Source organism: Salvelinus fontinalis, chromosome 27, assembly GCF_029448725.1.
Source record: "Salvelinus fontinalis isolate EN_2023a chromosome 27, ASM2944872v1, whole genome shotgun sequence".
Lineage (NCBI taxonomy): Eukaryota > Metazoa > Chordata > Actinopteri > Salmoniformes > Salmonidae > Salvelinus > Salvelinus fontinalis.
The window spans coordinates 8,061,535-8,076,837 of record NC_074691.1 but is presented as its reverse complement, the minus strand read 5'-3'; the positions used below and the strand labels follow the sequence as shown (position 1 = coordinate 8,076,837).

Below are 15,303 nucleotides of genomic sequence, written 5' to 3'. Positions count from 1 at the left end.
AGGCCTAGTCTAAGTATAGACTATAATAATATCACCAACAACATATCCAAGTACTATATAATCATCACAAAGCGTGGCTTTCCCGGTTGAACTGATGACATTGTAACAAACTTCCGAAGAGGAGCTGTGCAAGGGTCCTTGCAGTGAACCGCCTGAGTGGAGCTATCCAAGGTGCTGATTGACACTTTTCTGGCGTTGCACTGCATCTCAATCAATGTTATGTGGCGGAATGCATTTGTAAATGTAAGATTTATGTTTTATTATGTTATTATTTAGGCCTATTTCAGATACCATAACAATATTTGCATGTCAAAATAGTTTAATATGCAAATGATAGCCCTTTTCTGGCTATGATTCATACTAAACCCAAGGGCATTATGACCCGGTGTATGAAACCACTTGCTCAGCCTTGAGAGACAGAGAGAGGAGGACCAGTGTGATATCTGTAGGGTTCTGCCAGCTCGAGCGTTCTCTATAAAACCAAGTGTGAAGCCTCGCCCGCGCCCAACTTCTGAAGTGTCGCAGATCCAGCACAGTGCCTAGGAGAGCGGATTAACAGGCTCAAAGAACAACAATAAAGAAAGCAAACTACTACAGATCATTATCATTCTTTAAATGTTTTTATCAATACTGTGATAGGCCTACATAATTAATAAATGCACGTTTAATTGGGCAAACTAACGACAATCAATAATGGATAGAATGGGAAGGTTCTCATATCTACATTCCATTGAAAAGCTGAATGTATAACAAACAATAAAGTACATTAATGGGAAGTCAAGGCAAAGGATATTTCAAGAAGAAGGGTTCACATTTTTTTCGTGTGATTTTTGGATAATCAATGTGCGTCTGATGGACACCGAAGGGGATGGAGCTGCGCATAACCTGGAAAATATGACAATAAATGCGACGTTTACGTTGGATAAGCAGTCCCCGTGCTCCCTTTTTGAAGGGTTTTCCTTCAAAGCTCAATGACATCTGTCAAAAGAGTGTCGAAGGATGGAGCGCGCCAGTCAGTTGAAGCCAACTTCTTGTATTTATGGAGAGTTCTGGAATATGTCAACCAATGATACCAATGTAAATGTTACGACTGAAGGAGAGGAGGAGGATAGTTTGGCTTTCCAAGCCGGTTTAGCATTTACATTATCTCTGATAACCTTTGCAACAACATTATCAAATGCATTCGTTATTGCTACTATTTATCAATCCAGAAAACTGCATACGCCTGCAAACTTTCTGATAGCATCACTCGCCCTGACAGACCTTCTAGTGTCCGTATTGGTGATGCCAATCAGCGCACTATACACGGTGAGTCAAACATGGACTTTAGGACAAGTTATGTGCGACATATGGTTGTCTTCAGACATTACGTGTTGCACCGCATCCATTCTTCACCTGTGCGTAATTGCACTGGACCGTTTCTGGGCAATAACAGACGCGGTTGAGTACACCAAGAAGCGCACACCAGCGCGCGCAGCGGGGATGATCGCCACTGCCTGGGTGATTGCCATCTCCATCTCACTGCCGCCCTTCTTCTGGCGTCAGGTGAAAACGGACGAGGTTACCACTTGCAACGTGAACACTGATCACATTTTCTACACTATTTATTCCACTTTTGGAGCCTTCTATATTCCCACTTTGTTACTCATAGCCCTTTACGGTAGGATCTACGTGGAAGCCCGAAAGAGAATCTTGAAACAGTCGTCTAATAAACCTGGGAAAAGACTCACTTCTGCCCATTTGATAACAAACTCACCGGGTACACATTCTGTGGCATCCACCACCTCTCTAAATTACGGGACGAACGAAGCCTCTTCTTGCGACGCTAATAGCTCAACTGCCAATGTGAAAGTCATTGTATCCGACGCGCTCCTGGAGAAGAAGAGGATCTCCGCTGCCAGGGAAAGAAAGGCGACTAAAACTTTAGGGATCATTCTCGGAGCTTACATCATATGCTGGCTACCGTTTTTCATTTACACTTTAGTGGTTTCAGTCTGTGCGTCATGTTTCTATCCAGAATTATTTGACATATTCACTTGGTTGGGTTATCTTAACTCTTTAATTAACCCCATCATTTACACCATGTCCAATGAGGATTTCAAAAAGGCTTTCCACAAACTAATACGCTTTAGATGTTGCAGGTCCTGAAAATAAGCTACCTACCAGACAAAGGGTGCCAAACCCATTTCATTTAACTCATCTACGTCAGCAGCACCACAAACTGCAGCTCTCCAATAATTACAGCATGTTAGCTAACTCAGTCGTAGTCAACCTGCAAACATGTGCAGTATTGTATCTAGCATGTTTTCAAAAAGCCCAGGAACATGATATTATACTTCATAAGCTGTACATGGCCTGCAGGCAAGTCTGGAAACTTGATTATTTTGCAAAGCAAAAATGTATTAATTAATCACTGACATCATTGAACGATCTATTCAGAAATAGGCTATATACAGTCTGCAACCTTCCTTGTGATTGGCAGTCAGTCATGAGATTACCACCCACCCAGGCTATACAATTCATATTCCAACCTAAACCAGCAATAACCTTTTTGCGTTATTGGTATCAAGGTTAATATGTGTTGGATATCAATAGCTCTTAAACTTGGAGGAACAGAGGCTTGATATAACGTTTAATATTTAAACATTCATGGAATGCCTGCTGTATGACAGATTAGGATGTGTCCCAAATGGTATCCTGTTCCCTACATTGTGCACTACTTTTGGTCGAAAGTAGTACACACTGTAGGGAACAGGGTACCATTCGGGACATATACTTATTGTAGGCTAACTCATGTGGAAATGATAAGCACAAATAGGTTCTGAGCCACCTGGGAAGGCCCCTCCCCCTAGGAACATAATAGTCAGTCACGTCACAAATCCTGGTGCCAACAGAGACCTTTTCCGTTCCATTTCTTGTATGTTTACCAATTGTTCCAACTCTTTAATGAGGTTAGCGTGGATTTTATGATTAAACACCATCTCTCATTTAATCTCATGGTCAATGTAAAAATATTCATTTGACTATTATTTTATTGTGAATAAGGTCGTTTACTTCAAACTGGACTATAAGCTGACCTCTTGTTTTATCAAACAAGCCTCAATCAATGTATCTATATCTGTATGCATTGTAACGTGTATTTTTTTTATTTGTGTCGTTTTTGTTATATGTTGCTATGGAGCTGCTTAAATTACCTGTGAGTTCACTCTGCTGCAACCTTCTGGGTATTACAAAATGCTGCTGTTGGTAGAATTATACCAATCAAAGTCAAATATGGCAGACAAGAATACAGACACCTAACACATTTCTTCACCTACAGTACCATTTCTCATATTGATAATGTTTCAAAGATGTCTCAGCGTTCCCTTTACATTCCAGGCTGCATGTGTTAAAAGTGCTAGATAAAATTGACAGAATTTACAGAAATAATACGCTGTTGAAGATCCATTGAGATTTGATTGTTAAACATCACATTTTGAGGAATACAACCACAGTAAACTACAGAGATGCAACAGCTAAGTACTCATGTAAGGGAGGTTCTATTTGATCCGAATTAGCTAATGCTGTACAATAAAGCTTCTCTGCTCATAAGCAATGCACTGTAATTGCATTGACTCTGCGAGTGGAGGTCCATCCCAGTGGAGTCCAAATCACTTCTGCTATTGTGAAATACAAGAAATAAAACATTCAATGGAATCTAAGGGTATGGCCATTTTCCTTGGAAAAAAACAAGATGGTAGAAGGATGGTAATGATGAGTTTGCACTTCATACGTCAGGTGGAAATGCAACTAAAAAGCCCAAAGTATTAGATAACATAGCAAGGTTATAATTCAGAACAGACTGTGGTAAATATGATGATGCTGGCCAACTGCTATATTCCAGCCAAAAGCTTGTAGAGGTGTGATATTGTTAAATCATGATGTCGAAATAGTAATAACGTTTGTTTGCTGTATCGGTTTCTCATAATTGTGGAGATGAGATAAAGCCATCTTTTGAATGCTGTAACAAAACAGGTAACAAACTTAAAATCCTAGTAGAGTGTGTTATGGCATACGCCAGGTGTTTACGACCTCCTTGAACACTGAACACCCATTTTTATTGGTATGTTAATAAGTTAATCGAAGACAACTTTAAAGACCATTTGAATTATTGGACATCACTGCTGAAAATGCTCCAGATGACATTTAACGAGGTTCATTATCAGTGTTGCTTTTTAAAATATTTCTGTTCTCATCACGTCAAGGCACTTCTCACAGCTCGGTATTGCAAATCCTAATTGTTCAAAATAATATAGGCAATCATTAATTCATGTGAAAGTCAGAGACCGGATGTGTGGATGATGGGGCATCCTTTTCTTTCTTTTTTGCCAGAAGCTGCCCACTGTGTGTGTGTGTGTGTGTGTGTGTGTGTGTGTGTGTGTGTGTGTGTGTGTGTGTGTGTGTGTGTGTGTGTGTGTGTATATAGGAGAATTAACATACGCGGTGGGCACCTTCTAAATTGACCAATTTAGAATCGTACTGGGATTTTGGATGGATGGTGCCTTCTGTACATTAGATTCAGTTGTATTATGATATGAAAAATGTCATTTTCCCTCTTGTGGTACATTTTGCTCTCAGGTAAAAGCCTCTTTGCTTAGGGGAGACAGACTCTATGGCAACAATATTACTCTTACCCAGTCTAAAATTAATATCCTGCTCTGCTTCTGAGATCGATTAGGCCAACTTTGACACATTTAAAAGTCTGCACTCTGATGACTGTTTCCATGGTTACTCGCGTCGCTTTATCAAACAGGAACAGAGGTTCAGTGGGTAGTTGGTTATTTTGCTATAGCCAAAAAAAACATATTGAACGGGATATGGATGAAGAAAGATGAAGAGGGGTGGACTTCATTTTAGAAGAAATGGTACGCTCCAAATGCATTTTTCTTCATCTGTACTTTTTGTTATGTGAATTTTGTGTAGATAAACCTCCTTTGAGGAGAGGAATCTGTATAAATTCAAAAGTTAGATTACAAAAGGCATGTCATTTGAATGTTTCTCTGGGTGGTGTGGATTGAGAAAGTATTGAGATATTGAAGGTTGCTTGTTTGATATAAACAGAGTGAGATGAATCGAGACACATTTCTGGTTACATACTGTATTTGATCTGAAGTTAATATGAAGAGGGCAATATTAATTGCTGCTCGAGATTCAACCCTGCCAGGAAGTTATTAGTCTCTGCCTTTAGTGCCTATTTCTCTTGCACGGTCTACAAATGACTCAGTTCATCGGGCTGTGATAGGGGTGAATGGTGGTTTGAGGAGTTTAGTTTCCAGCTCTGTTTTCCGCCGATTGAATGCGAGCAAGGCTGCCTCCACATCAAACAAACAAAACACAGCAAAATCTTTTTGAAGAGCTCACCTTGATCACTGCCAAGATACTTTTTCACAGCACTGTATATAGCTATTTGCCCCCTTCTGATTTCTTGTTTTTTTGCACATTTGTCACACTTAAATGCTTCAGATCCTCAAACAAATTTAAATATTACACAAAGATAACCCAAGTAAACACAAAATGCAGTTTTTAAGTAATAATTTTATTTATTAAAGGAAAAAAGCTATCCGAACCTTCATGGCCCTATGTGAAAAAGTAATTGCCCCCTAAACCTAGTAACTGGTTGTGCCACCCTCAGCAGCAACAACTGCAATCAAGCATTTGCGATAACTGGCAATGAGTCTTTCATATCACTGTGGAGGAATTTTGGCCCACTCTTCTTTGCAGAATTGTTTTAATTCAGACACATTTGAGGGTTTTCGAGCATGAACCGCCTTTTTAAGGTCACACCACAGCATCTCAATCGGATTCAAGTCCGGACTTTGACTAGGCCACTCCAAAACCTTCATTTTGTTTTTTTAAGCCATTCAGAGGTGGACTTTCTGGTGTGTTTTGGATCTTTGTCCTGCTGCAGAACCCAAGTGCGCTTTAGCTTGAGGTCACGAACTGAATTCATGGTTCCATCAATCACAGCAAGTCATCCAGGTCCTGAAGCAGCAAAGCAGCCCCAGACCATCACACTACCACCACCATATTTGACTGTTGGTATGATGTTCTTTTTCTGAAATGCTGTGTTACTTTTACGCCAGATGTAACGGGACACACACCTTCCAAAAAGTTCAACTTTTGTCTCGTCAGTCCACAGAATATTTTCCCAAAAGTCTTGGGGATCATCAAGATGTTTTTTGCCAAAAGTCAGGCGAGCCTTTATGTTCTTTTTGGTCAGCAGTGGTTTTTGCCTTGGAACTCTGCCATGGATGCCATTTTTGCCCAGTCTCTTTCTTATGGTTGAGTCATGAACACTGACCTTAACTGAGGCAAGTGAGGCCTGCAGTTCTTTAGATGTTGTTGTGGGTTCTTTTGTGACCTCTTGGATGAGTTGTCGCTGAGCTCTTGGGGTAATTTTGGTAGGCCGGCAATTCCTGGGAAGGTTCACCACTGGTCCAAATTTTCTCCATTTGTGGATAATGGCTCTCACCGTGGTTCGCTGGAGTCCCAAAGCTTTAGAACTGGCTTTGTAACCCTTTCCAGACTGATAGATGTCTATTACTTTGTTTCTAATCTGTTCCTGAATTTTTTGGGATTGCGGAATGATGTCTTGCTTTTTGAGATCTTTTGGCCTACTTCAGACAGGTTCTATTTAAGTGATTTCCTGATTCAACAGGTCTGGCAGTAATCAGGCCTGGGTGTGGCTAGTGATTATTAAACTCAGCTTTCCAAAAAATGTGATTAACCACAGATTATTCATGATTTAACAAGGGGGGGGGGGGAAATTACTTTGTCACATAGGGCCATGAAGGTTCGGATCATTTTATTTATTAAAGGAAAAAAGCTATCACTTAAAAACTGCATTTTGTGTTTACTTGGGTTATCTTTGTGTAATATTAAAATTTGTTTGATGATCTGAAACATTTAAATGTGGCAAATGTGCAAAAAAATAAGAAATCAGGAAGGGGCAAATACTTTTTCACAGCACTATATACAGTTGGAATCATTAACTCATTTTTCAACCACTCCACAAATTTCTTGTTAACTAACTACAATTTTTGCAAGTCGGTTAGGACATCTACTTTGTGCATGACACAAGTCATTTCTCCAACAATTGTTCACAGACAGATTATTTCACTTATAATTCACTATCACATTTCCAGTGGGTCAGAAGTTTACACACACTAAATTGACTGTGCCTTTAAACAGCTTGGAAAATTCCAGAAAATTATGTCATGGCTTTAGAAGCTTCTGATAGGCTAATTGACATCATTTGAGTCAATTGGAGGTGTACCTGTGGATGTATTTCAAGGCCTACCTTCAAACTCAGTGCCTCTTTGCTTGACATCATGGGAAAATCCAAAGAAATCAGCCAAGACCTCAGAAAAAAAATTGTAGACCTCCACAAGTCTGGTTCATCCTTGGGAGCAATTTCCAAACGCCTGAAGGTACCGCGATTATCTGTATAAACAATAGTACGCAAGTATTAACACCATGGGACCACGCAGCCGTCATACCGCTCAGGAAGAAGACTCGTTCTGTCTCCTAGAGATGAACGTACTTTTGTGCGAAAAGTGCAAATCAATCCCAGAACAAAAGCAAACGACCTTGTGAAGATGCTGGAGGAAACAGATACAAAAGTATCTATATCCACAGTAAAACGAGTCCTATATCGACATAACCTGAAAGGCTGCTCAGCAAAGAAGAAGCCACTGCTCCAAAACCGCCATAAAAAAGCCAGACAATGGTTTGCAACTGCACATGGGGAAAAATATTGTGCTTTTTGGAGAAATGTCCTCTGGTCTGATGAAACAAAAATAAAACTGTTTGGCCATAATGACCATCGTTATGTTTGGAGGAAAAAGGGTGAGGCTTGCAAGCCGAAAAACACCATCCCAACCGTGAAGCACGGGGGGGCAGCATCATGTTGTTGGGGTGCTTTGCTGCAGGAGGGACTGGCGCACTTCACAAAATAGATGGCATCATGAGGGAGGACAATTATGTGGATATATTGAAGCAACATCCCAAGACATTAGTCAGGAAGTTAAAGCTTGGTCGTAAATGGGTCTTCCAAATGGACAATGACCCCAAGCGTACTTCCAAAGTTGAGGCTAAATGGCTTAAGGACCACAAAGTCAGGGTATTGGAGGGGCCATCACGAAGCCCTGACCTCAATCCTATAGAACATTTGTGGGCAGAACTGAAAAAGCGTGTGCAAGCAAGGAGGCCTACAGACCTGACTCAGTTACACCAGCTCTGTCAGGAGGAATGGGCCAAAATTCACCCAACTTATTGTTGGAAGCTTGTGGAAGGCTACCGAAACATTTGACCCAAGTTAAACAATTTTAAGGCAATGCTACCAAATACTAATTGAGTGAATGTAAACTTCTGACCCACTGGGAATGTGATGAAAGAAATACAAGCTGAAATAAATCATTCTCTCTACTATTATTCTGACATTTCACATTCTTAAAATAAAGTTGTGATCCTAACTGACCTAAGACAGGGAATTTTTACTAGGATTTAATGTCAGGAATTGTGAAAAACTGAGTTTAAATGTATTTGGCTAAGGTGTATGTAAACATCCGACTTCAACTGGAAATATAAAGTATACTATCCAAACAATCACATTTTTCCGACGAGGCAAAAACAATTAATGCCAGATACACTGCAACAGACCAAGTCAGGGGCCTTGTGGTTAGTGTCCGCTCTGGGATTGGAAGGTTGGGAGTTCTATCTGGCCGAGTCCTACCAAAGACCTCAAAATGGGACCTGATGCGTCCGTTTGGCACTCAGCATCAAGGAAATAGATTGGGGCTAAGGCCCTGCGACAGACTACCTTCCTGCCCAGAGGGTGTACTTGTACATTAAACTGTCTCATGATACTGAAACCGGCTCCTGCTCCTATGAGTATTTCTGGCTCTCACAAGCCAGCCAAGGCTACTTTTACTTTATACTACAAAAGACACTGAAGGTGTGAATGCAGAGATACATGTGAAAATGGCTTGATGTACTGTAGCTAGGTCCCGCTCCATAATATCCCTCACAATTACATAACTTCCCCATTCATCTTTCACAGCGGATTATCCTGTTAGAAATGGACCAGTAATCTCAGTGGTGTGATTATTTAGCTGGCTCACATGCCAAGCCTCTTCTGCCGTAGTGACAGACAGCCAAGATTCAAACCCCAGTCACAGAAGCTCATGCAGGCTCGTGCAGCCCATCTATCACATGTGCGCCAAGCTCAATCTCTTCAGCTTCGCTGTCATCCAGCACTTGGTGCCTGTAAGAGATGTCTTTATCCTCTCCCCTCCTGCATTGGAACGCTCGGATCAGCAAGAGTCAGGCTATCTCCCCTTAGATCATCAGCTCCACTGTTAGCCTACAGTATATAAACATTCATTAGCAGTATACCACCTCTACTGGCTGTATTTATTCACACAACATGGTTGTTTACCATTTCCTCCAACTCATCACAAGTTCTAATTGCAGCTCTACATAACAACCAGGGAAATAACCAAATGACAGAGCAACAACACCTGCCAACTCTGCCACTCCATCTTGGGCTAGTCACCACACAGGTGCATCGCTCACAGCAGACAGAATCTCTCCTCTCTGCTTGAGTGTTCCTATGTCACTGCTGGGCTGCATGGTGGACAGGGCTATTTTCTGCCACAGCACAAACAATAGCGCTCTGATGAAGCCAGGGAGGGGTCGGCTGAAGGGTAAGGGGCGAGGAGGGGACGAGGTAGAGAGAGAGCACGCTGGGCTGCCAGAATGCTGACTGGATTTCTCTCCTCAGATCCCCATGCCTGTTTTATCTTAGGAAGGCCCCCGTGTCGTTGTAATGAGACCCTCGCCAGCAGCGTCGTGTCGATCCATCTGGCAAACAGAGCCCAAGCCCCTTCTATGTCTGGCACCACCACTCCGTGTGTGTCCCAAATGGCACCCTATTCCCTATATAGTGCACTACATTTGACCAGGCCCTGGTCAAAAGTAGTGCCTATATAAGGAATAGCTTGGTAAAAAAGTAGTGCACTATACAGGGAATAGGGTGCCATTTGGGACGAAGTCTCTTTCTGTCCCACACTGCCTCTCTGATCCATGGATCAGTTAGAAGAGGCTGCCAACTCCCCACTCTCCAGCTCGGCCAAAACTTCCATCATTTCTCACAATTTACGAGGACTGTTTAAAAGTACTGATGGGAGTGTTTTGGAGGGCTTGTAATGCCATCATAGGGAGGAATCCCCAAACGTAAAGGCTTAATGCAGCCTATTCTTTCTGTGGAGTTGATAACAGGAAAAAAAGCAAGTTCAGTCTGAGGGTAATAGCAAGGCCAATGTGATGGTTTATTTACATCTTGCAACCTATCAGATAATTTTTGTTTCCAGATTTGTCAGCCGGCTGGAAGGCAGTCCCAAATAGTACCCTATTCCCAAACAGTGCACTACTTTTGACCATAGCCCAATCCCCAAAACAGCAGAAGAACTGTTGTCAGACAACAAACTATGTGTATGGTATAAGTGCACCATTTAAGAGCTTGAAGATGATTCAGCAATGTCATCTGTATAACACTACAGTGTTTTGCAAAAGTATTCATCCCCCTTGGTGTTTTTCCTATTTTGTTTTATTACAACCTGTCATTTAAATTGATTTTTATTTTGATTTCATGTAATGGACATACACAAAATAGTCCAAATTGGTGAAGTGAAAAAAAAAAAAAAACTTGTTTCAAAAACTTTCAAAACAGAAAAGTGGTGCGAGTATTCACCCCCTTTGCTATGAAGCCCCTAAATAATATCTGGTGCAACCAATTACCTTCAGAAGTTACCTTCAATTACCTTCACATAATTAGTTAAATAAAGTCCACCTGTGTCACATGATCTGTCACATGATCTCAATATATAAACACAGCATAAAAAGAAACGTCCTCTCACTGTCAACTGCGTTTATTTTCAGCAAACTTAACTTAACAAATATTTGTATGAACATAAGGTTCAACAACTGAGACATAAACTGAACAAGTTCCACAGACATGTGACTAACAGAAATGGAATAATGTGTCCCTGGACAAAGGAGGGTGGTCAAAATTAACAGTAAGTATCTGGTGTGGCCACCAGCTGTATTAAGTACTGCAGTGCACCTCCTCATGGACTGCACCAGATTTGTCAGTTCTTGCTGTGAGTGGTTACCCCAATCTTTCACCAAAGCACCTGCAAGTTCCCAGACATTTCTGGGAGGAATGGCCCTAGCCCCCACCCTCCGATCTAACAGGTCCCAGACGTGCCCAATGGGATTGAGATCCGGGCTCTTCGCTGGCCATGGCAGAACACTGACATTCCTGTCTTACAGTAAATCCCTCACAGAACGAGCAGTATGACTAGTGGCATTGTCATGCTGGAGGGTCATGTCAGGATGAGCCTGCAGGAAGGGTACCACATGAGGGAGGAGGATGTCTTCCCTGTAATGCACAGCGTTGAGATTTCCTGCAATGACAACAAGCTCAGTTCGATGATGCTGTGACACACCGCCCCAGAACATGACGGACCCTCCACCTCCAAATCGATCCCGCTCCAGAGTACAGGCCTCGGTGTAACGCTCATTCCTTCGATTATAAACGCGAATCCGACCATCACCCCTGGTGAGACAAAACCGCGACTCATCAGTGAAGAGCACTTTTTGCCAGTCCTGTCTGGTCCATCGATGGTGGGTTTGTGCCCATAGGCAACATTGTTGCCTGTGATGTCTGGTGAGGACCTGCCTTACAACAGGCCTACAAGCCCTCAGTCCAGCCTCTCTCAGCCTATTGCAGACAGTCTGAGCACTGATGGAGGGATTGTGCGTTCCTGGTGTAACTCGGGCAGTTGTTGTTTCCATTCTGTACCTATCCAAGGAGGTGTGATGTTCGGATGTACCGATCCTGTCTATGCAGGTGTTGTTACACGTGGTCTGCCACTGCGAGGACGATCAGCTGTTTTTCCTGTCTCCCTGTAGCGCTGTCTTAGGCGCCTCACAGTACGGACATTGCAATTTATTGCCCTGGCCACATCTGCAGTCCTCATGCCTCCTTGCAGCATGCCTAAGGCACGTTCACGCAGATGAGCAGGGTCCCTGGGCATTTTTCTTTTAGCGTTTTTCAGAGTCAGTAGAAAGGTCTCTTTAGTGTCCTAGGTTTTCTTAACTGTGATCTTAATTGCCTACCATCTGTAAGCTGTTAGTGTCTTAATGACCGTTCCACAGGTGCATGTTCATTAATTGTTTATGGTTCATTGAACAAGCATGTGTTTAAACCCTTTACAATGAAGAGGGACACCATCAAGCAAGCGGCACCATGAAGACCAAGGAGCTCTCCAAACAGGTGAGGGACAAAATTGTATTGAAGTACAGATCAGGGTTGGGTTATAAAAAAAGTCAAACTTTGAATATCCCACGGAGCACCATTAAATCCATTATTAAAGAATGGAAAGAATATGGCACGACAACAAACCTGCCAAGAGAGGGCCGCCCACCAAAACTCACGGACCAGGCAAGGAGGCCATTAATCAGGGAGGCAACAAAGAGACCAAAGATAACCCTAAATGAGCGGTAAAGCTCCACAGCGGAGATAGGAGTATCTGTCCGTAGGACCAATTTAAGCTGTACACTTCTGTACATAGCTGGGCTTTACAGAAGGGTGGACAGAAAAAAGCAATTGCTTTAAGTGTTCGCAAAAAAGACATGCAGGAAACTCCCCAAACATATGGAAGAAGGTACTCTGGTCAGATGAGACTAAACTTGAGCTTTTTGGCCATCAAGATAAACACTACGTCTGGCGCAAACTCAACACCTCTCATCACCCTGAGCACACTGAAGCATGGTGGTGGCAGCATCATGCTGTGGGGATGTTTTTCATCGGCAGGGACTGGGAAACTAGAATTGAAGGAATGATGGATGGCGCTAACTACAAGGAAATTCTTGAGGGAAACCTGTTTCAGTCTTCCAGAGATTTGAGACTGGGACGGAGGTTCACCTTCCAGCAGGACAATGATCCTAAGCATACTGCTAAAGCAACACTTGAGTGGTTTATGGGGAAACATTTAAATGTCTTGAAACGGCCTAGTCAAAGCCCAGACCTCAATCCAATTGAGAATCTGTGGTGAGACTTAAAGATTGCTGTACACCAGCGGAACCCTTCCAACTTGAAGGAGCTGGAGCAGTTTTGCCTTGAAGAATGAGCAAAAATCCCAGTGGCTAGATGTGCCAAGCTTATAGAGACATACCCCAAGAGACTTGCAGCTGTAATTGCTGCAAAATGTGGCTCTACAAAGTATTGACTTGGGGGGAGGTGAGTAGTTATGCATGCTCAAGTTTTACGTTTTTTTTTGGTCTTATTTCTTGCTTGTTTCACAATAAAAAATATTTTGTTTCTTCAAAGTGGTATGCATGTTGTGTAAATCAAATTATACAATCCCCCCAAAAATCAATTTTAATTCCAGGTTGTAAGGCAATAAAATAGGAAAAATGCCTAGGGGGGTGAATACTTTCGCAAGCCTCTTTATGTGTAGCAAGCAGGTTAAACTATTTGTGGGCTATAGCAGGCACACCTTACTGAAATAGCACCTCAGAAAACCGCAGTAAGTTCATTTCCCATGTTACTCAGCTCCCAGGAACTTTGCTGAGGCAAGATGAACCTGCCATCTTGGTAGTTGAAAATAATCTACACTGTGCTGTAATCACGCCACTGAGATAGCGTCTGAGACTTATGAGTAGGCTAATTCTCATGTGACGCACAGCCCAGTGCCCTCGCGGAGGCAAAATGAGTTGTCATCTGGTACATGATAATATTCTACCTGTGAACCCAGCCAACCAGTTGCAGCTATATATACAGTCAGTGTTATATAGCAGATTGCAATGCTGCAAGAGAAAAGCAACATAGCTACTAGACAGTCATGGCAAAATTAGCAATTACTGCAGGAACTCCTCTAGGCGTCCACGATCTCACAACATTTAATCAAATGTAACGTTCACAAGCAGCAGAGGATCATCGGCCCATAATCTTCAGGGTGAAGCTGGGACCAATTGCGAAGCAGTAGCAGCACCCATGCTGGAGTGAGATGTCTATAGCTCAGAGCTAGCCTGCAGCGATAGCGAAGGAACCAGAGCCATGATGAGTTCCAGTATCTTGTCATTGTTGCTAGCATCAATGTTGAAGAGAGGTTTGCCAGGTGCCGCCCGTGATCGGCATGCAGGTAGCATAACATGAAAGAGAGGATGAAAAGCAGTGTTAATTGTAGTGATTAAAACCTATTATCCATTGCTAGTCTTAATTTGTCAATAGGGGGGCGCTATTTTAACTTTGGAAAAAATCGTGCCCAATTTAAACGGCCTCGTACTCTATTCTAGATCATACAATATGCATATTATTATTACTATTGGATAGAAAACACTCTCAAGTTTCTAAAACGGTTTATATCTGTGAGTAAATCAGAACAAACTTCCAGATAGTAAGTGAAAAATCTGAAACGAGGCTCTGTTTCAGGGCCTGCCTATTCAATTGCCTAATATTTATTGATATGCATGCACTTCATACGCCTTCCACTAGATGTCAACAGGCAGTGGAAGGTGGAATGGGGTGTATAGCTTGATCTGAGGTCGAACAAGAGCTTTTGGAGTGGCAGGTTAGGAATTTCCTTTCTCTACCTAGGCGCGCGAAGCACCCCCATATTGTCTTCTGATAAGCGTTCGGTATACACGGCTAATATCTCCGGCTCTGATTTTATTTGATACATGTGATAATAACGTATAATAACGTATTCAACGTTTATTGGGACTTTTGGAGTTTTCCGTTCTTTGCGTCGAGAGAAACTGGGAACGTCATCAACATTGGCTAGCATCGTGGCACGAATTCGACAGGAGAAAAGGACATTCTAAAACCAAACAACGATTTATTCTGGAAATAGGACTCCTTGTACAAGATTCTGATGGAAGCTCAGCAAAAGTAAGAACAATTTATGATGTTATTTCGTATTTCTGTGGAAAATGTTATTTCTATTCTCCGCCGTCTTGGCGGGCGCTGTCTCGCAATAACGCAAGCTGTTTGTTATGGTAAAGTTATTTTTTTTTAAATCTAACACGCGGTTGCATTAAGAACCAGTGTATCTTTCATTTGCCATACAAGTATTTTTTAGTAAAGTTTATGATGAGTTCTTTGGTCAGATTAGGTGAGTGTCCAAAATAGCTCCGGACATTCTGGTGAATCGATGCTACATATTCACAATGTATAACCACGGTTTGCAGCTCTAA

The 15,303-nt window shown here is 42.1% G+C and overlaps 1 protein-coding gene across 1 annotated transcript; it reads left to right on the top strand.

The window, feature by feature from the left end:
* The first annotated feature begins 462 nt into the window (after positions 1–462).
* LOC129824959 (5-hydroxytryptamine receptor 1B-like) lies at positions 463–3,696 on the top strand. The gene has a single exon (XM_055884552.1). The coding sequence runs from the start codon at positions 1,000–1,002 to the stop codon at positions 2,146–2,148; it is 1,149 nt and encodes a 382-aa protein (XP_055740527.1). The 5' UTR covers positions 463–999; the 3' UTR covers positions 2,149–3,696.
* The last annotated feature ends 11,607 nt before the right edge of the window (positions 3,697–15,303 follow it).